This window comes from Myodes glareolus, chromosome 18, assembly GCF_982192425.1.
Source record: "Myodes glareolus chromosome 18, mMyoGla1.1, whole genome shotgun sequence".
Classification (NCBI taxonomy): domain Eukaryota; kingdom Metazoa; phylum Chordata; class Mammalia; order Rodentia; family Cricetidae; genus Myodes; species Myodes glareolus.
Window position 1 is genome coordinate 54,026,703 of NC_142043.1, and position 24,746 is coordinate 54,051,448.

Sequence of the window (24,746 nt, forward strand, 5' to 3'; positions counted from 1 at the left end):
TGGCTACAGAAGGTTATTAGAAGGTCTCTTGAGAGACCTGGTGTGATGGTGCACAACTCATAGCACTTGAGACGTTGAGGCAGGAGCATTCCCTTGAGTTGAGGCCAGAATGGGTGACAAGAGTCAGACTCAGTTTCAAAAAAATACAATCTAGCAAAACCAAGGCTCGGTGTTACTTCTGTGTTTATAAAGTTATTTTTAACTAGCCTCTATCATTGTTAAAGATTGTATTCTTTTAAAATTTTATTTTTTTGTATAGCTGTTCTGCTCATATGTATGTCTGGGTACCATTTGTTTGTCTGGTACCTGAGGAGGCTGGAAGATGGCATCTGATTCCCTGGAGCTGGAATTCAGATGGTTGTTATCTACCATGGGGTGGTGGGAATCAAATCCAGGTCCTCTGCAAAAGCAGCCTTTGCTCTTAACCACTGAGCCATTTCTGCAGCCCTCTCTTGTCTTCTTGAAATGAAACTCTGGAGTAGATTTGTAAGTACTGCTGTGTCGTATATAAATAAATTATTATCGATAGCATACATTAGAAAGTCATGAAAAGAACACCAGGCATGTGAAGTCTATTTCGAAATGTATTTTGAATAATCCCTCATGTTTCTTGGGTTGCCTGTTGATACAGAGAAGGAGTTCATAATTGTGAAATGTAGGGAAATGTGATGATCTGTTGTAATTTATTTAAGTAGGTTTATGGCTCTTCAAACTGCATGATCTGGGACTATTTTGGTCACTCAGGAGAGGATAATTAAATTATACTGCTGTCTTTTTGAAAAATATATAACCATCACTTACAATAATGCTGTTTTAAATTGAAAATGACTGCAAATATATGTAGATTATTGTTAGAGAAGTTATATTTTAAAACACAGGAAAGTTTCACGAAAATGGCTCCTAAGATAACACTGTCCTAAAAGCTCGGCATCCGATCCCTTCCTGTGATCATCCGCATCCCTGGAGACCTGCCTTAGACACAGCTGCTTTACGTATTCCCCACGCTGCTAAGTTTTGTGCTGTGCTCTGTGGGTTTTGTTTGTGTCTTTGTATCTAGCCAAGTGACCCTGGTTGTCCCAGATGTACACTGAGAGCTAGGCTGGCGGTGAACTTACGGCCATCCTATGCTTCTGTCCCTGGCCATGTTGCTTCTCCCAGTCCTTCTGTGACTGTTGCGACACTGGCTGTGTCCTGTGCTTTGTTCCACATACGTCTTCCCGGCACTTTTAAGTCTTTTCTGAATTTGGATATTTAACAATGAAGGACTGTCAATAATTGAAAAGAAATTGTGTTTTATAAGGTAGGGCACATAACCACGGTACAACTTATGATGGAAAAATGCACCGTTCTAGAAACTAACATTTTATTTAATATTAATTACTATTAAATACTAGATGTTTGGTATTTTTAATGTTGACATTTTACTTACTAGTTATTGCAAGTAAACTGGAAGCTGGATGAAATATCTATCTGTTGCATTGTATTGCTCTCACTGAGTACGGCTTTGCATGGCAAAGATCACTTTCATATAGTGACCCACAAGTGGGAAAAACCCTTTACAAAGAATCACTATGGATATTATCAATACCATGAGCGATTATTTTAAATCAATTATTAAAACTGTTTGGATTTATTTGCTTACCCTTTGTGTGTATGGCTGTGTGTGAGGGGTGTCTGCACACCATAGCACAAGTACCGCGGTTGGCGAAGAGCTTTCTGGAGTTCATTTTACTGAGTAGAACAGGGCTCAAACTCAGGCATCGCATTCCATCTGTGATACACACATTTTGTGTTTTTTTTTTGTTTTTTGTTTTTTTTTGCGTTTTTTCTTTTCATCAACCCCTATGCTATGAATAGGAATTCCCACTATTTACTTATGTAGAAATGGTAAAAAAAAAAAAAGTGTTATAAAAAATCATTTAAAATGGGTGGGAATTTTTAATTCTCTGACTGACTCTCAGGGAGCTGCAGACACTAGACAGTTAGGCCCAGTCGTTGCTATCATTTCCCTGTGAAAGCATTGGAAGTGAAGTGCATCTTGGGAAAAACCTGTCCATGCTGTCTGCCTGCTCCTGATGAGCCTTCTCAGCCTCCTCTCCTATCCAGGACATCCGCCATAGCTCCTTCTCAGGAGCAAACCACTTCAGTGCCACAGCATTTGTAAGATCTGTCTGTTGTCACCACTGAAGGAGTCACTGTCTATTTGTTCGTTATGGCCTGTGCCACCTTCCTGTGCCCTGAGTACTGGCTTGCAAAGACCAGATTTCAAGTCATGGGCCCTCGCAACACACCAGACCAATACAACTCTCCATAGTCAAGTTCCACTTCAAGGTGGGATCACTTGTTTGAAATCGCAAGTGATGACTAAAACATCTTTTTCTTCAAAAGATTTGTTTTTATTAAGTGTATGTGTATGTGTGTGTGTGTGTGTGTGTGTGTGTGTGTCTGTCTGTCTGTCTGTCTGTCTGTTGTCTGTCTGTCTGTCTCTATGTGGGGGTTATTTGCAAGTGAGCCAGGTTCTCACAGGACCCAGAAAGAGCCTTGTATCCTTTGGAGCTAGAGCTGTAGGCAAGTAATTGTAAGCTTCCCAATGTGGGTGCAGGAAACAGAACTTGGGTCTTCTACAATAGAAGTATGTGCTCTTAGCCACTAAGCCATCTTTGTAGCCACCAATAAACATCTTATTTAAGGAAACCATGTTGACCTCTGTAGCTGGTTAATATTCTAAATAAATGGCATGCCTTAGTACTATTGACCTCCGACAGCAGGATGTTAGAATTATTTGGCAAATTCACTCCTACCTACATTTAAAACAACACATGTCATAAGAGTCTAGAGTTTAGCATCAGTTTTTTTTCATAAATATCACTGGCAAATGACTAGCATGCAGAACTTGCAATATCATACCTACTGGATAGTTTTATATCAACTTGACACAAGCTACAGTCATCAGAGAGGAGGGAACCTCGGTTAAAAAAAAAATGCTTCCAAAAGACCAGGCTGCAGGCAAGTCTATAGGGAATAGTCTTAAAATTGTTGATGGGGGAGGGCCCAGCCCATAGTGTGTGGGGCCTCCCCTGGGTTGGTGGTTCTGGGTTCTATAAGAAGGCAGGCTAAGCAAGTCATGGTGAGCAAGCCAGGAAGCTGCACTCCTCCATGGCCTCTACATCAGTTCCTGTCTGTAGGTTCCTGCTCTGTGTGAGTTCCTGTTCTAACTTCCTTTAATGAACAGTGATGTGGAAGTGTAAACCAAATAAACCCTTTCCTCCCCAAGTTTTCCATTTTCATCATGTTGTCATAGTATTCTTTTAATTCCTTTCTTCTTTTTCTTCTTCTTTTTCTTCTTCTTTTTCTTCTTCTTCTTCTCTTCTTCTTCTTCTTCTTCTTCTTCTTCTTCTTCTTCTTCTTCTTCTTCTTCTTCTTCTTCTTCTTCTTCTTCTTCCCCTTCTTCCCCTTCTCCTTGTTCTTTTGGTTTGTTTGTTTTTTTGAGACAGGGTTTCTGTGTGTAGCTCTGACTGTCCTAGAACTTGCTCTGTAAACCAGGCTGGCCTTGAACTCACAGAGATTCAACTGCCTCTGCCTCCAAGTGCTGGAATTAAAAGTGTGTGCTACCACCATCCTGCTTCCTCATGGTGTTTGATCACAGCAATAGCAACCCAAACTAAGAGAAGACCCTAACTGACTATTAATGCTATTAACATATTTGCTATATTATATTAATCTAATTAATGTTACAAAAGGATGTCTCTTAGATTATTGGACATATTGACAGCTTCATGAATGGAAGAGATGAAACACAGGGGAGGGCACAGGGTAGATCCAGGTGGTTCTTGGTCAACATTAACAAATGTAATAAAGGGCTAGAACTGATTAAACTTTACTAAAATTCTAGAGTCCTTACTCTTGAATTCCATCTATGTCTGCCTCTTTCAGCAGGTCAGTGATCTGGTCAGAAGAGAGAAAATCTTGAGACAGAATCTTTTCATTCTCCTGGAATTCAGTGTGTTTCTATTAAAAACAAAACAGAACAGAATGAGTTACCTGATTCATATATTCTGCATACTAATCTCCAATGACATAAAATTCTCAGTTTTTCTTTTCTGTTTGTCATGTGGTGGTGGCTCTCCACTGAGAAGTCACACAGTTAGGCAGTTTCTCCTTGGGCATGTGCAGAACCAAGGGCTGCTCTGCAATTCAGCAGACACTGATTGTCTACAAATTTTCCTTTGAATTGCAGACTCGAGAGAGGGTAAAGGCATGAAGAGATTTGTTCACCTCCAGGAGCTCAACATCAAGTCCTTAATTTACTCATCCTATGTCAATAGTGCTGCTGTGGGATGATCTTCTTGTACACTCTAAAGATTTGTCACTTGTATTAGTTTAATAAAACACTGATTGGCCAGTAGCCAGGCAGGAAGTGTAGGTGAGGCTACTGAACTAAGAGAATTCTGAGAAGAGGAAAGGCAGAGAGTCAGTCACAAGCCAAATGCACAGGAAGCAAATGAGAATGCCTTACTGAGAAAAGGTACCAAGTCATGTTGCTAAACAGAGACAAGAATTATGGGTTAATTTAAGTTGTGAGAACTAGTTAATAATAAGCCTGAGCTAAAAGGCCAAACAGTTTATAACTGATAGAAACCTCTGTGTGTTTCTTTGAGACTGAATGGCTGAGGGAGTGAGCGGGTCATCTACATAGTACAGCATCAGTTTAAGAATCTAATATTAAGTTATAAAAACTGAACCAATAGTGATTGTGTTAGCTTTGGATTTTTCCACTAGAAAGCAGCAGGATTGGTGCTGTAGCTCACTGACTGGGGTGCTTGTGTAGTAAAGGTGACTAAACCATGAGACGGACAGGTGGGGGACAAGGGTAGGGGTGGTGTTGAATGGAGCACATTGTATACACTATGAAATTCTCAAACAATGGACAGGAATATTTCAAAGGAGAAAAACCATAACAAACGAGCTGTAAGAAGTGGGGGCATTCAGCCTCTAAGCAAAGACAAGGACAGGGATGTGAATGGACCTTATGGAGAATGGCCTTTCAGGACTGACATAACCAGAGCCCCGAGTGAGCAATTCCCAGCGGTGTCCAGGACAGGCGCCAGAAATGAGATGGAGTCTGGTCGGCTGTGTGCACTGCAACGTGTTGTGGGAGGTCCACAATCTAAGAAGATGACGAATACCTGCCGAAGTTTTACAAAGCGGGACAACTGTGTGTGGAATCAGCACTGTTAGACCCTGGCAAGCGAGGAATGGAGAGCTAGGGAGTTTTCTGTCACCAGTACAGGTGATGGGTAGTGTGATATTTCTGAGCAGCTAAATGGCAGGACACAGTTGCAACCCGTGGCAGAGGAGGAAAACGGGAAATGAAAGGATGCGGGAGATGGATTAAAAAAAAAAAACATTCTTGGTACACAGTCTTGATGGACGGTTGGGGGTCTCAGAAACAGGAGGCTCAGCTTCTTTCACAGCGACACACGCCCTCCCTCTTTCAACGGTAGAGTTGGCATTTCAGTGTGCAGAGCAAGGTGCAAATATTTACGCATTAGTTAGAAATGGCAGAGTCAGGCAGGTCACGTTGAAGGGTGTTTTGGCTAATGGACGAGACTGTCCCAGTTTACAGAAGGGTGGAGCATCAAGACGGAAGTGGAGATGAGAGGCAGCTGCACAGGGACCAGAGCTTGTCGGGAAGGGGGGGTGCTGGGGGAAGGGCATAGGTGGAGGCATTTCAATTCACCAACCAGGGATTGACCTAGGCCCATGAGAGGATCCGATACATAAAAGAACTGTAGCTAATAACCTCTCCATTATCACGTCCCTTCCCGCCTCTCTCAAGATAGCCTGGAGCCCACCCTGCAGCAGAGGATGTCTGACCCTCCTGCCTCCATTTCCCGCTGCTGGGATTCCACAGGTGCACCACCAATGGCTGGTTGGTGCTGGGGCTCAAGTCCAGGCCTTTCTGTCTGCTACACGAGCACCTCGCTCACTCATCTACGGCACTAGTCCCACTACTTCCTAAGGGAAAATTTCAAAGCTAACACGATCGCTGTTGGTTCAGTGTTTATAGCTTCCTAATAGACTGGCTGCTGCCACACGATTATTATAGGATGAGCAAATTCAACTCAAGTAGGTCATAGGATTGATTAGATGTGTTATTTTAGCATCTAGCATATATACTTTGCACATGCTGGCCTCTCAGGTACTTCTAAATCCAATGAAATGGATGGATTCGTGTAGAAGACAGCATTTTAGGCAGGGACACAGTGTTCTGTTTGCTTAAGTGTGTTTTGGCTACGCACTCCCCTTATTAGCACTAAATTGCACTTGTTCCTCTACTGACAATCCTTTTAGGTTTTGAGTGCCTCAGACACGTGTTTGTCTTCCTTTCTGTTTGGCATTTTGCAAACTCCGCTGAGTCAATATGGGTTGCTAAGGGATGGCTGAGTTTTATCTTCGTCCCATGACAGTGCGGCTGCTCAGAGCGTGTTGAAGAACTGGGAGCTTAGAGGAGCTGCACATAAGGTCGTGGTTGGACTGCTGATTAATTTTACAAATGCAAGACAACTCGTTTGATCTCAAGTTTGGATTCAGACTTTAAAAGATCATTTTTTTTTTAATGTTTGGGTACTCCAAGGACCGCACGATAAGTCGGAGTGAGAAAGTAGTACATGGAACGTGAACGATACTGACATACAGATCAATTTACTTGACAAGAAAAATTCTGGATAGAAAAGAATCAGATCACACAGAACTCCATGAAAGGGAATCTAATATCATCAGGGCTGTGACAGTCTGAGCTCTGGCAGCGATGCTCAACATCAGCACCACGGTTTTTAGTAAAATTTGGGGGTTTAAGAAAATCATTTTTCAGCATAAAAGAGCTTGCCTCTTTTATTAGTATTAGCATTAGGAATAGCGGCGTTTTGAAAAATGCATATTTCTGCGCCTACCTTAAATGAAACCTTCTTCCCCCTCCTTTCTTTCTTCCCTTTTTAATTTCTATGCTGCCTTGCACTTGAAAGTATATTAAGTGACTAAAAGCATTTGATCTTTCAGTGCGTATGTTCTGAACTCTACGCCATACAGATATAACGACAATTCATAACAGGCTAAAACTGCCCACCTGTCTCTGGGCTTTCGATGTTGCCCTGTCTCCTGCTTGGCACCTCTGCGGCTACACAGCTGCCCTGTTAGCTCACTGAGTCCTGCCTCCTCCTGGATTTTAGCATCTATTCCAAAAACAACATTTCAAGCCTCCTGTTATTTACTAGATAATCTTTTGTCTGATTTCTCTTCGGAACACTCCACACTTGTAAACACGCTTTCTTCCTAGAACACGGGGCTTTTAGGACCATGTCTGCACCAGTAGTGCTTCATGTAGGAGAGCCTCTAAGAAGCTTTGTTAGAGGAAAGACAGCAGATTTGTCTGATTAGGAAAGAGTGTTTTCCTCATCAGAAGAAACATGAGCTTGTCCACCAATGCCATATTTTGAAAGGGTTTTTCCCTCCTCAAACCTAAACATAAATAAATTTAGGAACAGTGCTGTCCTAAACTGTATTGAAGTCAGAGGCAAAAGAGAAATCAGGGATATTGACGCTGTCTTTATTTTAAAATTTGATCCATTCCATTATTTCTTGCACCCACTTTGATTTTATCAAGTGTATTCCTTTGAACCATCGCCTGTCTGGATCGACAAGGTACTAGCACATCTTAGACGCTAAGCCGGACAGGGCCTCGCCTCCCTCATCATAATCTTCCTACAGGTCTCAGAAACCAATTATTTTTAAAAGAAAAAAAATGTAATTAAGGGAATAAAAAACAAGTAAAATAGTTAGCTACTTAAAAGTGTGACTAGAAAGGCGGCTCTCTGGAACGATTAGAGGATAAAGGAAGTGAGTGTCTGCCACAGCAGGGGACAGAACGTTAGAGAATACCAGGAAACAGATGATTTCCTAGGAAGATATAAATTGTTAAAACTTAGCGGGCCAAAGGGAGAAAATTGATTTGACCAAACAGGATCCAAACTGGATTCTACCTTTTGCAAAGTCAATTTGCCCGTGTAGTATTATCCCTGAAGTTCTAAATTTAATCAAAATCTAGGTTAACAATTTTAGGCTATCAAGAATTCAGGTTTGGTTTGGTTTGGTTTGGTTTTGGTTGGGCACGGGCGGCACACGCCTTTGATCCCAGTACTCTCGAGGCAGAGGCAGGTGGAGCTCTGTGAGTTTGAGGCCGGGCCTGTACTACAGAGTGAGTTCCAGGACAGCCAGGGCTACACAGAGAAACCTTGTCTCAAAACACCAACATCTTCCCCTGCCCCCCAAAAAAGAAAGGAAAAGACAGAGTTCAGTTCAGTCTTTTAAAAAGCCGCCCATCTAGAATGTGCATAGAAGCCAAAGAAGCACAAGGAGAATAAGAGAACATAGAAACTCAAATCACTAATGAACTTGGGCTGTGGTCAGAGTTCAAATTAGATCTTACGAACGTGAGTCCCACTGTGATTCAAGGATAATGGCCCATCACCCGGACAGAACCATCACTGCAAGAGGGGCCGTGAGTTTTTGAGCGAATTCAACACGCATTCTGTGCCTGTTACATAAAGACCCAGCAGGTACCTTCCTAAACTCAGCAGCAATATAAATGGGAATATAAATGGAAAAAGAAAACTGAGCTAGACAGATTGTCTCCAAAACCAACAGCCACCATCGTGCGAAACGGTGCGGTAGTAGTCAATGTTTTAGAACCAAGAACTGGAGATGAGGCCCCAACTAGCAACCTTAGTGCAAGTCAATGTGGGAGTCTTTCTCCTCTATTACAGTTAGAAGATAAGAAAACGAAATCGGCGGCTTAAGCAGTAGACACAAAGGAACAAAACGGCCTTTATTTGAAGATTACATCATAGTGTCCTTAAGAAGGCTGACATTGTACTAACATCCAGCTCCGAAACTGGGTAAAATGGCTATACATAGTATAAATACACAAAGCCAGTTTCTTTTCTCTTCTTGAGAAACTAATTAGAAATGGAAATGCCCCAAAACTTGATTAAATTATACTTTGTTCTGAATATAATAAAGGCATAAGAATTATAACCAAATCCTAAAACTTTGTCAGAACTTGAAGGATGACAAAAACGATAAAAGAAATTTATTAGAAGCTCCTTTAAATTCAAGAAATGCAATTCCTCTCACACAATGAATGTAATGCAAAGACAATTCTGAACCCCAGTGGGGTTTTCCCTAGAACTTTACAGGGTAACTTTTGTGTTCTTAGGGGAGGATACAGACAGATGAAAGAAGTTAAGGGACCATCGCAAACTAGATATAAAGGCAGAATACAGAAAAGATATAACATTGTGGACAGCTGAAGCGCTAGGGAGATGGGTAAAGTACCTGCCACACAGTTACCACGCCCTGAGTTTAGATTCCCAAAACTCACATGAAAAGCCAGCAAGGAGGTATGCTTTAACAGCCCCCGTGTTCGAGATGGGCAGATCTCTGGAGCTCCACAGTCAGAGAGTCTAGAACAACAGTTCTCAGCCTTGAGGTCTCGACCTCCTTGACAGACTTCCAGCTCCAAAAGTATTTACATGAAGATTGACAACAGTAGCAAAATTGCAGTTATGAAGTAGCAACGAAAATAATTTCATGGTTGAGGGGATTACCACAACATGAGGAACTGTATTAAAGGGTCCCAACAGTAGGGAGGTTTGGTCTTGGGGAACTGATGAGATCCACATCCTAGTAAGACACCCTGCCCCACACATTAACTTCTGGGATGATACTAAGAATGCAGAAATTTAGAGGTTAGCTCTTTAAGTTGGGCCCGAGTTTTCTCGTTATCAATAGGATGTGTTTTTTAACATCTCAGAGGACCACCTAGTGTAGACGGACATGTTGATGGTCTCTGCGGTCAACATCAGTGTCTTTCTTTATAAGGTAATGTCTGCATCCTAGTGGATTCCCAGACGCAGTGGGGTTCACAACCCGTTTAGGACACATTAAGAATCACATTCAGAGCCAGGCTTGGCGGTGCATGCCTTTAATCCCAGCACTTGGGAGGTAAAGGCAGGTGGATCTCTGTGAGTTCAAGGCCAGCCTGGTCTACAAAGAGAGCTGCAGGACAGCCAGGATTACTACACAGAGAAACCCTGCCTTGACAAGTTAAACAAACAAACAAACAAATAAGTATGAAAAAAAATCATATTCAGCAAAGGTGATTGGGACAGAAGCATGTTCATTCCCTTTAGTTCTCTGGTGTGAGCTAAATCATATTACTTTGAAGAATACCAATCAATTAACCTTTTTGAAGTGACTAAGCAAGTCAATTTATGAACCACCTGGCCAGGAGGCTGTAGAATTTGAATCAGATATTTATTTATAAACTATTTCCACACAGGTCTATACATAGAGAACCTTTCCTTTTGAGTTTTGTTATTTGTTTCCTTTCGTCCTTGTACAGTCATACAAGTAAAGGCTGAAAGTTTAGTCTTGTATTTCAAAAGGAGGTCTTTTGCCCCAGATCACAGAGGAAACTGGACCTCATAGTTGGAAAGCTGGCAAACAGAGCTCAGGGAAGCATCACAAAGTCTGCTTCCCTGGTTCTGTGCCCCATGTCCGCTGCTCAGCATAGACTGCAGTCTGGGAGACCACCTCATCTGGCGCATGGCAGGCTGCCTGTAGCTTTAATGTGCTGCAATCATTGCTTGAGTGCCTCCTGTGTGACTGGGTCACCTGTTTTTATTCTAGATGTCGTCCATCGCCAACACATGGGGAACCATGGGCGTTCGGCTCTTACATTTTATGTCTGATTGACTTGCCCCCCCCTCCCAAAAAATATTTCATTCTTGCATGCTTCAGATGACTAGATGGTCTTCTGTCTGATTCAGTTTAGATTCAGAATTTACCAGAAAAGAAAGCCTAACGCGGGTAACCGTGAGGGGTCAGCTCTATAGGAAATCTGACCCAAGGGTCTTTCCCTCAGCAGCCTTAGGTATGGAGTATAAAGGTATCTTTTGCTGTGTTTTCTTTCTAACCTCAAAGTCCCTAGACAGCCCAGATGGCAGGTCCTACAACTGTTTCATAGGGTGAAAATATGGAGAGTCCACCACTCCGTGTGTTAACTGTTAGCCAAGGAGTACTGCTAAGTGGGTCCATGTTGCAACTGGATTTCTTCAGTTACTTAATAATTAAACAATTGAGTTAATAAAAATTGAAATATGTACACACACACACACACACACACACGTACACACACATACACATATTCTTAAATACCGATTCATTAAACTTGAAACTACTAGCTAGTTTTAGAGAGGGCGTTACATCCACTGGTAAGTTCGTGTGTGTTCAAGGAGTCTATACAGTCTTAGACATTCTTGTATATGTTCAAATGACACAAAATTGAATAGGAAAGAGTCCTGTGCTGGTTTTAAAATTACGTTAACTTACATTAGCGATCACAAGGGAGGGATGGGCTTGGAACCCAGTTTATCATGTCAAAATGTGCATTTAACATATGCTAATTTTATTTGGAAAGGCTCATGGGAGAGCCTGGAGGCTTAGCGGTCTGCCTGCTGTATTGGAGAACCTGGAAGAGGGACTAGCTTGCTTGTCAGAGAGGAAGGCGTGAAATTATTGGTTTTGCGCTTCCTGGCTGTGGAAACAGCACCGAGCACTTATCTTCTACACAAAGGGTGTTGTTTAGACTAATACGGAGGCTGAACAAAACCATGCTAATTAACACTCCATTATTCAGTCCTTGGAGTTGTTAAAAAAGGAAGGAAAAATAACATCCTAGAAACAGTATTTGATAGACTCGCGAGGAGATTTAAACGTTCAAAAAAAAATATCACACATGGCTTTGCTGATTTGCTTGTGGTTAAAATCTCAGCACTGCACGGCGGCACTGGCTGCCAAGGCTGACTACCTGAGCTTCATCACGGGGACCCACATGGACACCACCAAATGGTCCTCTGACCTCCACACTGAACAACGAATGGCATTCAGGCTTTTACCCACCCAACCAGCCACCCAGTCACAAATCAGTAAAAATACAATAAAAATAGACCTTCAAGACATTAAGCCTACGACAAAATGACTTAATGCCCCTCCAACCCCTATTGAGACTTGGTGCTAAGAAGGGGCCTTAACGGGACAAACCTTGGTGTACACAAGGGGTCCCTGGCACCCCAAGGACAAGTTCATGATGAACCAGGGAGCCCGGAACGGAAACAGATTCTCAGTTCAGGGTTTCAGGGTCTTTTGGTCCTGTCTCCTGGCAAAGGGCCTGGTGACAACAGAGGTTAAAACCGAGCCGCTGAGATCACAACAGCAGCCTTTCCCGAACCTTTTGATCAGTTGTGAGTGATCTTCATAGTCAATCAGTGGCACTTACAGAAAGGGACTGGTCCCCTTTAAGATCAGAGATTGCTGGTTTTTTTTTCTTCTTCTTCTTCTTTTGGTTTTAGTTGACTATTTGCATGGTTGTGAGGCTGTGGGAGCACGGAACTTTCCAGTGTAAGCCCCCAGGGTGTGTAATGAGTTTCAGAGCCGCCCCCTGGCCAATAGGCCACTAGCAGGTGACTGCGTTCCTGGTGACTGCGGCCTTGACAACGAGTGACTTTGGCATTAGTCGAGGACCCAGTCCGGGACAGGAAGGGGGTGCATACCTCAGAGTCAGCTGTGCTGCCTGCCGGAGTCACTGGGGTCATCGCCCCTGGGGTCGCTCCCGACGACCCTGCCATGTTACCGCTAGAGGAAGCAGCCCTCGTCGCCTAGGCAACCGGGGTGGGACCCAGTGTCGCAGTCGGAACCAGAGCCCAGGCCCCGCCCACCCATGGGGCCGGGTGAGGCCACCTGCCGCTCGAATTACAGTGGAAACAGAAATTTACTTAAGAAGCAATTCAGAGTGTTGATGCAGAAGGCTGGCTATATCCGGGAAATGATAAATGACTGGGGCTTTGGCTATTGATAGTTGGTCTTAAGCAATATTGTAACCTTTAAAAGTCTTACCATGGCATTGTGCTCTTTAGAAGGAAAAGCTGACCTGAATTTTAGAGATGCATATTTAGCTAGTGATGGAGATGGCAGGCTGCAACTTACTCCATAATATAGAGGGAGGCGGATGGAATTGGTATTGCTGTATAGTTAATACTATTAAATAAAATACTGTCTCCTCTTGCACGTGTTTGAAACTTCCATAGCAAAAAAAACAGAAACAACACATATTACATATAACTTAATACATACATACATGCATATATATATATATATATACATACATTATAACAAGGTGTATACACACACACACACACACACACACACACACACACACACCTTGTTTATTTTGAAAGGGTCTTTAGAAACCCAGGCTGAAGATGACCTTGAATTCCTGGTCCTCCTACCTCCACCTCCAAGTGCTTATGATCAAGGACAAGGGCAGGCAGGCATGACATCACTTCATGCAATCATGCAATGCACAGATTGACCCCAGGGTCACCCGAGTGCTAAGCAATCGCTCTAACCACAGAGCGACAAGCCCAACCCTGCATATTTTGGTTCTTTGGTTGTTCTATACTTCCTTTGGCTGTGGAATGCACTACACCATGCGTTTACCTGCTTGGAGGTTGATATGCAAGATACTTAGTGTCAAATCCAGACACCCTGGGCTCAGTTCTTCCAGGCATAAAACACAATTAAAACCACTGTTGGCCTCAAAACTTTCCAAAGAGATTGCACAATGGACTGGCTGGTTTGGGGTCAACTTGACACAAGCTGGAGTCATCAAAGAAGAAGGAGCCTCAGCTGAGGAAATGCCTCCAGGAGATCCAGCAGTAAGACGTTTTCTCAATTAGTGATCAATGGAAGAAGGACCAGGCCATGGTGGGTGGTCCTGGGTTCTCTAAGAAAGCAGGCTGAGCAAGCCAGGGGATGCAAGCCAATAAGTGGTATTCCTCTATGGCCTCTGCATCAGCTCCTGCCTCCAGGTTCCTGCCCTGTTTGAGTTCCTGTCCTGACTTCCCTCAAAATGAACAGCAATAAAGAAGTTGAAGCCACATAAACCCTTTCCTCCCCAACTGGCTTTTTGGCCATGGAGTTTTGTGGCAGCGTAGAAACCCTAACGAAGACAAAAAGTTCAGGGAGTCTTGGCATCTCCTGGTGTTCTTGGTACTAGTGTTTGGATGGTACTTTTCCCTGACTGGATCCACCCTGTACAAAGCAACCAGTTTACCATGATAGGCTTCTCTCCTCTTGCATTCCGGGGCAAATTTACCATGTTGATTTATGTAGGTTCATAACTGTGTCTCCCCTTCAAGTGTTCTCACTGTTTAAACAACCCAAATCTTACCACGGTCCACCTGTGTTCAGAAGCCTTCCCTATTTTCATTCGCATATGGTCCGTCCGTCTCTCCAGGCTGGCTGTCATTTGTTGCTTTTTTCTTGAGATTTTTCCTTTTCAAGGGACTGACTGAGTTCTCACTACAAAGTCTAAACTCAGAAACATGGTTCTGACGCTCAACCCCACTTTAAAAGGACTGTATTAGAATGTGTTCAATTAGTGAGACTAGAGTCAATTCATAGTTATTGCCAGACTTAATATGAGCCACTAACTTCCAAACTCATTAAAGTGTTTAATTTTTTCCCCCTTTTTTCCCTTTTGATCTTTACTCCAGAGAAATGGAATGCAGCTAGCCACCTTCTGTGAGGTTAGAATGGCGCGCATTCCTGCAGTTTAGTGCTGGCTAAACTGCAAACACATTTATTTCTCCTAAGAGTAGTTGTGGTTTCCTCCTTGAGGAGATGCATTTAGCTGCCCTTAGTTGTCCTGCCCTTTCCCTTGGCAGTTTTACAGCCGATTTCATCACTAGTCCAGCCTTGGACTCTGGAAGCGGATGGACTATTACAGTAAAGATGGAGTCAGTAACAAGAGGGCCACCTCAGGAAACATGAAATTCCAATTTTACCTTAATACATTTAATGTTATAATTTATAGGGAAGTGAGTTTGGGGGTAGTCGTTTAATTTTATGAGGCAGCACGTTTTTTCTCAATATAGAATAGTTTTGAAAACCTGTTAGTCCGAAGGTTTCTTTTTACAGAGGTTTTGGCTGGCATTAGTCTCCCGCTTCTTTGGGAGAGACATGCCAGCGAGGAAGGCATCTCGTCAGGGCGTGCTGAGCTAAGGCTTCCTGCTCAGGCCTCTCTTGAACTTAAAGGCTTCTGAGTGAAGCCCGCAGACTGCCACTTCCTAGCTTCATGTGGTTGCTTTAGTTTTGGAAGGGAAAGGAAAACACCGATATTAAAGTTTATGGTGATTTGCTTATTTTTCACGTTCCCTGACTTTTGGCACATTTATCAAATGTGGGGTGATTCGATGTTAGTTGATCATTTAGTTGGACCTTTGTAGTGAAAGCGCTCCAGTCTCCACACCTGTGGCGGTGGGTATTTCCAGAATGTTACCAACTCAAGAGTAGATTGCCTGTTCAAGAAGAGTGTACCTTTGAACATGGGAGAAACACATGAGAGTTTAGGAAGAGGTTAATTTGATGGTGAACTCTGGTAGTTTGGTGCATCAGTATGTGAGCAATCCCAGTGATTCTGAGATCTCCAGGCAGGTTTTTTTTTGTTTTTTTTTTTTGTTTTGTTTTTTTTTTTTTTAATCACAGGTAAACATTTCAGCTTCACTTTTCTTGACCCTATTCTCCCTGGTTCATGGTAAATATAGCAGTCAGGTTCTTCAACAAGAGATGAAAAAAATGTCACAAACGAGATTCACAGTATCTTAAGAGTCCAAACACTCATTCCTAAAGTTTTCAACTGAGAATCGATACCCAGGAAATTCTCTAGAATTTATAATTGACAGTGGCTGGGGCAGCCATGTCCCATAGACAGCTCCTACTCAAAATGCTCTGTGTTCCCAAGTGGAGTCAATTTGTTCATCTTCATTCTCTCTTTATGCTGAATTCTTCTGCTCTTCAGATAAAGATTCTGCCTTTTTAAAAAATAAACTAGGAATCATTATCTTTTCCTGTCCCTCGGATATTTAGAGACAGTTCTGTAAGGTGTTCCATTTCTTTCTGTTCCGTGTATTGAGAATTGATGAATTTCTCATTCATCACCTCTCCCTGGCCACCCCAAGTCCGGGAATCCTTAATTCCCTTGCTCTCCTGAAGCTAGGCCCTAAAAGGTTGCCCCTAGGTTCTGCCATTCGTTGTGTGTGGCCATTTCCCCCTTTTCTGTCATGCCCACTCTGGATTTTCTCATTAGGCCTTGTCTACTAGAGATGTAACTTCTCTAGGTGCCCGGGGGGGTGGGTGTCTACCATTCTTCTTGCCTTCTGCCTTATTGTTGGGCTTGGCCAATGTGAACCCAAGCAAATGGACACTAGAGGGTAGAGAAATGAGGTCAGAGCATTCTCCCAGGTTCCTGCCTGCTAGAGAGCAGAGAGCTGGGTCCTTATACCAAACATATTGAAGCATGGTTATAGCTCTCTCAGAGGGTGGTTAACCCTTCTCCCTTTACCGTTTAAGACTTAAGAATGGTGACTCCTTCCGGGAGTTAGCCTAGCCCTTCTTGATACCCTTTGTAAATATCAACACCGTCATACATTGCTCTGTAGTATACTCACCTCAGCTATCACATTTGCTTGTTGTGTTTCTTTTGGAACTGTGGCTCAGATTAGCATGAATAGCTCCTAAAATTTTAACCAGGAAGATGGATAATTTGCTCCAAACAGGACATGCCCTACAAAGCGTCTTGTATGTGGTCCCTAGCTGATGGTAACTGTTTTGGAAGGTGGTAGTATCTTTATGCCGTAGTCTTGAGAGTGTAGGTGGGGCCACTGTGGGGAGACCTTGATGTTGGATAGCTAAACCTCACTTATATCTGCTTCCTGTGGCTGCAATGTGACCAACCACTTTACATTTCTGTCACCATGGCTTCGCCATGACAGATTGTACTCAAGCCCAAAGAAACCCTTTCTTTCTTAAATTGTTTCCATCAGTCATTTTGCTACAGCAACAGGTAGAGTAACCAATTCAGCTGTGTTTGCCTTGTTCCCCTCCATTGTTGCTGGCCAGTTGCTGTGCAGTTGATGGGACTGACTTTAAGTGACCTGGGAACTCATTGTGAGCTTCGGGAAATTTATGGACTGTGCCCGTCCCATCCCATTCTTCAGCTGGAGAAGCTGTCCCCAAACTCACTTACTCTCGTGATTGATGACAGACATGAAGAGTGTGATGGTCCACAAGATTGGGTTATTCATGTCCTGGACAAGTGACTCAGCTTTAGGATACTAAAGAGACTTTCTAGTCCCCCCACTCCCAGTGCCCCCATCCCCCCGCCCATTGACAAGATCGCTTTTAAACGTTTCACAGGAGAAGACAAAAGAGCAGTTCTCTGGTCCTCACGATCTTCTCTGTGATAGGAAGGCAGAGGAGGCTCCATACCTCGGTCTTCTCCTTTTGTTCGTCCTGATGTTCGATGCTTTGACCCCCTCGGTAAAATCTTCTCCCATGATCTGAGATGTAGAATTCCACAGGAGCCTAAAGGGCTGCACCTGGCAGGGGTGGCTGTTGTGAGAATGCTTGTAGTTTACAGATCAATGGGTACCAGTTTGCTTAGGCTTAAAATCCACAATTCTAAGTGAGTCCTCTCCATTGTTCCCATCTGTGTATCAAGACTTACCTCACTTTCACCTGTTTCCATGCTGCTGGGGACTGTCTTGCAGCCACTCATTTGGGTTTAGGAAGTGATAACTTGGTCCAAAGACAAGTTAACAAACCTAAGCTACATGTATAGGATGTGAAAATGCTTAGACAGAGGGAAAAAATCCTATATTTTCTTTCTAGAAGGGTCATCAAACAGACTGACCCAAACTGCCAGAACAGGAGCTGAGGAGGCTTTAAAGGACATGGTTTGGGTTAGCCTAAAAGATCTAGCCTCACCCTTTTCTTTAAATTAGCGAGCTAAGTATGACCAGATGGTTTCAGAGGCTGAAGAGACGGCTCAGCGAGTAGGGCCATTTGAAGCTCTTACCAAGGACCTGACTTCAGTTACCAGAACCAAGGACCTGATTTCAGTTACCAGAACCTACGTTCAGCACCTCACAACCTCCTCTAACTCCGATTCCAGGGCATCAGGCGCCCTCTTCTGGCCTCTGCAGGCATTGCACTTATTTGCATCTAGCCTTACATAAATAGGCAGGTATGTGTTGTACACATAGCTAAAAACAAAACAAAACATTTTCATTACTTGCCCTCCTCCAAAACTCTCTGAAAGTGACTTTGTGCCGTGAAATTAATAGCAGGATAGTATTCTGCTCTTCATCTGTCCCCTTGGGAATTCTGTGAGTGCCTTGACTGAGCAAAAATTGTCCCCTTCTCTAAGAAACCTCTCAACTCATTCCATTTTTTATATATAAAGGCGTCCTTGTTTTATCTGTTTTTACATAATAGCTTTCATGCAAATTCTGCGAGGAAGGATTCAGTGCTTTTAAAAGTTTCAAGAACCAGCAGATAATCTCTAAGGAAGCCTCTTCTCAAAAATTCTATTACCATGTAATTTCCCTAAACATTCATTGCCTGAGCCGATCCCTGCAGCACATACACAACGCGACTGTTATTAAACATTTCTGGTGTGCGCACGTGCTTATGAAGCCGGGAAAGTGAAGTCACCTCACTGGCTCGCCGCTCACCAGAATCGCTGAAGCAGATGAAGGCACCGCATCCCCCCAGAGCTTGGGCAAACTGACCCTGTGTCTCAAGGCTGTGAACGGGACAGTCGGAAGGACTGCGAATGCGCTCCCGTGGTTCTGTGGCCCTCTCCTTGCCTCATCTCATCTCGGTGTGGAACACCCTGGGGCCGAGATGGGTACATGAACTTTTTTTTTTCCTGGAACCTTCTACTTCACCTTCTACGCCTCTCTCCTCTTCTCCCCACCTTCCCTAGTGCTTATTACAGTAGATTCTGACTCATCTAGCATCTTTTTCTTGGTAGGCTAGCCACCCTAGTATATAGCAACAATGAAAATATGAGATAGTGTGGCTCAACACACACTGGGAATGAGTATTTGTGTTTTACTAGGAGACCTTTGAAGATGGAAAATTCTTTTGTAGCTCAAAAGAGTTCGGCTCTAGCGGAGGATTGCCGAGCTGAGGTTTACACCATGGAAAGAGGAAGCGTCTTCTGACGTCTTTTTAGACCTTACGTTCATGTTTCATTCCACATACTCGAGTCTGGGGCTGAAAGAGTGATTGTTCTCAAACTGTCTGCGGTATGTCCCAATAAATATTTGAAGAGCAGAGATGAGGAATTTAGTCGATCAGTAGGAAATACTCTTGCAGTTAGGCTTCCCCCATGGCTCAGTACAATCGCAAACCCTGTGTATTATCCTTATTTAACACTTGTGAATCCTTTCCAGACAGGATGCATTTTCAGACGTCTTCAAGGTGGGCTGCTTCTCGGTGCTGCAGATGTTGAAGATGTGCATCTTTTATTGAAGATTTCTGCTATCATTCTGCTTCTAGCGTCATTTCCCATTTTATCTTACAGCAATGGGGATTTCTTGTTAGGGTGGCGGTTGATTGTTTCTCTGTGCTGAGAGGCCAGATCCACAAAGAAGATAGGGCTTTGGCTGATATTTTGCAAGCCCCAGATCAGAGCCAGTGGATGACTGACAGCTCTTTTCTCACTTGAAGTTTTACAGAGACCACATCGTGCCCTGGGATGCTGCGGCTGGGTGGGTACCAGGATCCAGGAACGACTTGGATACAATGTACCAGGATCCAGGAACGACTTGGATACAATGTACCAGGATCCAGGAACGACTTGGATACAATGTAGAGCAGCAACTTCTATCAGGTGAGGTTTTTGACCAGCAAAGTAACCTTTGGGAATAGCAGTTCTTCATTTTTGAGAAATATAGATGTTATTCTTAGACAAATCTTTAAATAATTGTGCTAGACTAAGCATATAAATTTAGACTGTTTGCGAAGAAAGCAAACCACCAAAGTTGAAAGTTGGGAGAAAGATAAATGAAGAAAAGAAAGATGTTAGAAGAGAACGATGTTGAGAAACCAGTACAAAGTTGACCTGAGACCGTACTGATCTTTGGCAACACATCTGCCATAGTTTGATGCTTTGGAGTTAGGGTGTTCTGCTAGGTTCTGTTTTGTTCTGAAGTCACGCCAGTGATCAGTTGGAAGGTTGTGTGTGATCTTCATCGTTTTTCCGAACTGTAGTAAGATAGCGTCTTTTGTCTCTTTCAGCCACTCGATCCTCTGATAGCCATCGGTGACATGGCCACAGGTCCAGAGCTGACTGACGCAGCTGTGTTTCAGCAGCTGGAGAAGGCAGCTAGAGTGGAGAGATTGTAAAGGACGGGTGGGTACCCCTGGCCTGGCCAACCCAGTCCTGAAGTGTGACAGCTCGGGATGTGATAACATTGTTACCTGTCTCAGGAGAGCCACGGCTCTGGAACATCATGGTCTTTGGTCTGAAAGTCAAGAACAGCTTACAATAAAGCATTGGACACTCTAGTTTCCTATAGCTCGTGTCTCCTCTGAAACCATTGGTAGATCTGGTGTCCCTCCCTTGAGTAGACAACAAAGTCCATTTTTTCTTGTGAACACAGTTGTTGGGCAATTCTCATTTTCACGTAGGAGACGGCTAGACTCTACATGGATGAGACAAGCGGTTCCATCCCTCTATGCCCAGGGAGCTTCCTGCTTCTGCTCGGCTGGGGTCCGACGCTGGAAGGCTGCAAAGAAAACTGTTTTGAGCCTTTTCTAGGAATGGGGAGATAAACTCAGTATTAAGGCTTGATTTTAATCCAATACCCACTGGCGAATGCTCATTAATACAGCTACACTGACTGCTAGGAACAAAACACCAGTAAAAGAAACAACCTTCACAATTTGAGACAATCTACAATGACTGACTATGTGTGGCAAGGCATGTTCTCAATTTTCTCAGGCTAAGCTTGTCCGTGAACTTGCTTTGCTGACCAGACAGTCTTTGAACATGCAGTCTTCCTGCCCCAGCTTCCTCAGTAGCCAGGGTTACGGCCCTTCTCAAATGTTCAACAAATCTCCTGCCCTAGTGGCTACACGATAAGGTCACAAATACTTGACCAGAAAACTAGACCAAAATGACAGCCAACAGCAGCAACAACAAAAGCTTCTGCTCTTCTAGAAATTCCTGTCGTGTGAGTTTGTAAGCCTAGATGTCATTTCCAGATGGGAGCGAATTGCTAATTATTATTTTGTCTGTCCATGGGAAGTTGAGATGGACAAAGAACTGAGTACCTTATGCGTGTGTTTAAAAACTGGAAACTGTATCTCCTAACTGATAACTAACGCAGTTTTCTTTAGACAGTGGGGAGTGCTTTGGGAAAAAAAAAATAAGAACACACCGAGGGCATCAGAAATGCAGGGCTGGGGTATTCAGGCACGCTATAGTTTTCCAGAAAAAAAAGAATGTCAGTTAGATAAACCTTATCATTTCTGTTATCGAAACCAGCATTCTGGCTAACTGCTTTTTTGTGCCCTATCTTCCTTAAACCTCACAACAGATGTGATCGCTCGGGCTTAAAGGAGTTAATTATTTACCCAGCATTGCAGAGCTATTTAGCAGAGGTGATAGAATTTAAACTCGAGACTATCAAATTAAGAGCCCATGTTACAATACACTGCATTGTGTCTCAAAGCAATAGTCTGCAAGCTGTATTCAGATGTTCTACTAATATTTAACTTGATATTCGTTTTCTAAAGTACCGATTGTTAGTCATGTTTTCAATTTGTAATTAAAAGCATGTACTGAAATATGCTATTATCCACACATGAACATACTGGAGGGCCTCCATCTGCTAAATTGAGTGTTAGGGATGTTTCGCTTGTCTGTAATTTTTTTTTCATCCAATCTCTGCGTCTTTGAAAAACATGTAAATGTTTCAATTCTGCAGTATTAAACAAAAGAAAGGGGGGAGACTAAGGAGATGGCACAGGGGATAAAGGACGCCCAGATAAGTGTGAGAATAGAAAATCCAGATCCCCAGTACCCATGGATAAAGCCACGGGACATGTGAATGTGTGTAATTCCTGGGATGGGTCGGAAGAGGCAGGCAGATCCCTGGGAATTAAGCCAAATGGATGAGCTCCAGGTTTAGTGAGAAAGTCTGTCTGAAAATACTAAGCTGGAGAATAAAGGAGGAGACCCTTGGGGCCAACCTCTGACCACCAGCTACACATGCACATGATAATAACATCGACAACACATCACAGTCACTGCTGGGGTGACCTTTACTATGACACCACGCCCATGAGTCATGGGTTTCCTTGTTAATGAGTTATCATCCATTCCATGCGACTTGAACGTGCTACAGGGAAGCCCATACAATTCCACTCTGTACGTTTGAACTTCTTGGCTGTTTTATGAGCACTGATGTGTGTGGTGGATTGAATAGGTGTGACCCAGTAGAGTTGGCCCATTAGGAGGTTCGGTCTTGTTGGTATTTGGTGTGGCCTTGTTGGAGGAAGTGTGCCACTGTGAGGGCAGGCTTTGAGGTCTCATGAATGTCCAAACCATGCTCAGTGTGATAGTTCAATTCCTATTTGTGAAAACCCAAACGAAGACGGTCCTGCAGCTCCTGTGCCACTCCAGAACTGGTATGTGAGCCGGGAACTAAGCGGAGACTTGAAAACACGGAGACACACAGGGAGTGACAGAGACGGAGACACGGACACGCGTCATCCTTGATACATGAATGCCGATGCCAAATGCCAAACTTTATTGTGCTCAGCGGCAGCTTATATAGGGCTCCTTAGCCACGCCCAGCTCTGGAGATCTTTCAGCTGCAGTTCTCAGCAGCCTGCCATCAAGGTCTCGATGGCAGCCAGAGAATGTCAGGGGGTTAGGGGGCAACCAGGGATCTGCAGCTCCCAACACCTATTCTGTGGATCAAGAGGTAGAACTCTTAGCTCCTTCTTTAGTGCCATGTCTGCCTACACACAGTCATGTTCTGCCATGTGACAATGGACTAAACCTCTAAAACTGTAAGCACATGCCAATTAAATGTCTTTCTTTGTAAGAGTTGCTGTGGTCATGGTGTCTCCTCATAGCAGTAGAAATCCAAACTAAGACAATGTGTTAAGGCCAGATTTATCTGTGTGTGTGTGTGTGTGTGTGTGTCTGTGTACAACATGTGCCCTATCATGCATGTGTGCAATGTAGCAATCCCACTAAAATAGTAAACAAAAGTTGTTTACTCTCTTCATATCTATTCAATATAGTACTTGAAGTCTTAGCTAGAGCAAAAAGACAACTGAAAAAAATCAAGAGAATAGAAATTGGAGAGGAAGAAGTCAAAGTATTTTTATTGGCAGATGATATGGTAATATACATAAGTGATCCTAAAAGTTCTCCTGGGAAACTTCTACTAAAGAAAATCAGTATCCCTTCTATATGCAAATGATAAACAGACTGAGAAAAATATCAGGAAACACCTGTCACAAGAACCTCAAGCCGTATAAAATGTCCTAGGATAACCAGGCAAGTGAAAGACTTGTATGATTAAAACCTTATGACACTGAAGAAAGAAACTGAAGATATCAAAAGATGGACTGCTCTCCCTTGTCTACAGACAGGTAAGCTTAACACAGTAATGATGGCCATCCTACCAACAGCAATGAACAGATCCACTGCAGTCCCTACCATCAGTAATATACAGATTCAGAACAATCCCTACCAACAGCAATCTACAGATCCAATGCAATCCCTACCAACAACAATCCACAGATTCAGTGCAATCCCTACCAACCAGCAGGTTGATGGTAAGCAGTAAATCGCAAAAGGTTAACAATCTTACTAGTGATTGAAGAAATTTAAGTCTTTCATAATTTGTTGCTTGCAGGATTGGCAGTCACATGGTGGTGGGGGCAGTGATGGACACCAGTGACCCTCTTTAGTTGACCGCGAGAATTGATAGCATTTCTGTATTCCTATGAGAAATTGTCCAGAAAATTTTAAGCTTCCAAGACTTTGACCTGGGAATTATATTTCCTCCCCTGTGTCCCAAAGGCCTAGCTGTGTTATCTTAAATATCACCTATAAGTTTTAGTGTAAAATTCCTAATTATTGTGGGAGAAAGGGACAATTAATGTCCAGTAATCAGGGCATGATGTAGAAAAATCAACTTGAATTCATAAAATGAGATTTTAGGTGGTTGCAAAGAAAGGTGCCTGAGAAATCATTTATAATAAGTGGATAAATCATTTACAGCCACGAGAAATCATTTATCATAAAATGAGAGAGAGCAGTGTGGTATAAGGCACGTATGTATCTGTGTCTATCTGTGGAGTGGTAGTGTGTGTGTGTGTGTGTGTGTGTTATAGCCTCAAAGCGACAGGGATGCTGCCTAAAATACTACCTTTCGATGATTTCTCTTTTCTTTTTGCACTTCACAAATTTTCTGTGATTAATATGCAGTGTTAGTTTTTACTCATAGTAGAGATTTTCAAAGTTGCAAAAAGCACAGAGAAGAGTTCAATGAACTCCCGTGTCTCTGTCATTCTATGTCAACAATTCCCCCTGTAGCTTTTAAGGAGAAAATGTTGAAAGGAGCTCACTTAGCTAGAAACTATAGTGTTCACATCTACTGAAACAACTAATTATTTATGATTCATTATAATATATTTTATATCTTCCCTTAAAGAGAAAAAAAACACACCACCTTTTTTTTTTTGGTAGC

General features: G+C 43.0%; 1 protein-coding gene and 1 long non-coding RNA gene across 4 annotated transcripts in view; one reads left to right on the plus strand and one right to left on the minus strand.

The window, feature by feature from the left end:
• Positions 1-12,800, minus strand: part of Cabcoco1 (ciliary associated calcium binding coiled-coil 1) — a 96,270-nt gene extending 83,470 nt beyond the window's left edge. For 2 of the 3 annotated variants that reach the window (XM_048451565.3, XM_085679722.1), the window contains exons 1-2: positions 12,672-12,800; positions 3,902-4,008 (exon numbers count right to left, since the gene is read on the minus strand). In XM_048451565.3, the coding sequence (XP_048307522.2) occupies positions 3,902-4,008; positions 12,672-12,746 (182 nt within the window). In that variant the 5' untranslated portion in view covers positions 12,747-12,800. The remainder of the gene's footprint in view (positions 1-3,901; positions 4,009-12,671) is intronic. The other variant, XM_048451566.3, reaches the window with a different exon arrangement.
• A 6,565-nt stretch (positions 12,801-19,365) lies between these two features.
• On the plus strand, positions 19,366-20,538 carry LOC146890839 (uncharacterized). The gene is made up of 2 exons (XR_014998468.2): positions 19,366-19,861; positions 20,269-20,538. It is a non-coding gene; the product is annotated as an uncharacterized LOC146890839 (long non-coding RNA).
• Positions 20,539-24,746: the final 4,208 nt, after the last annotated feature.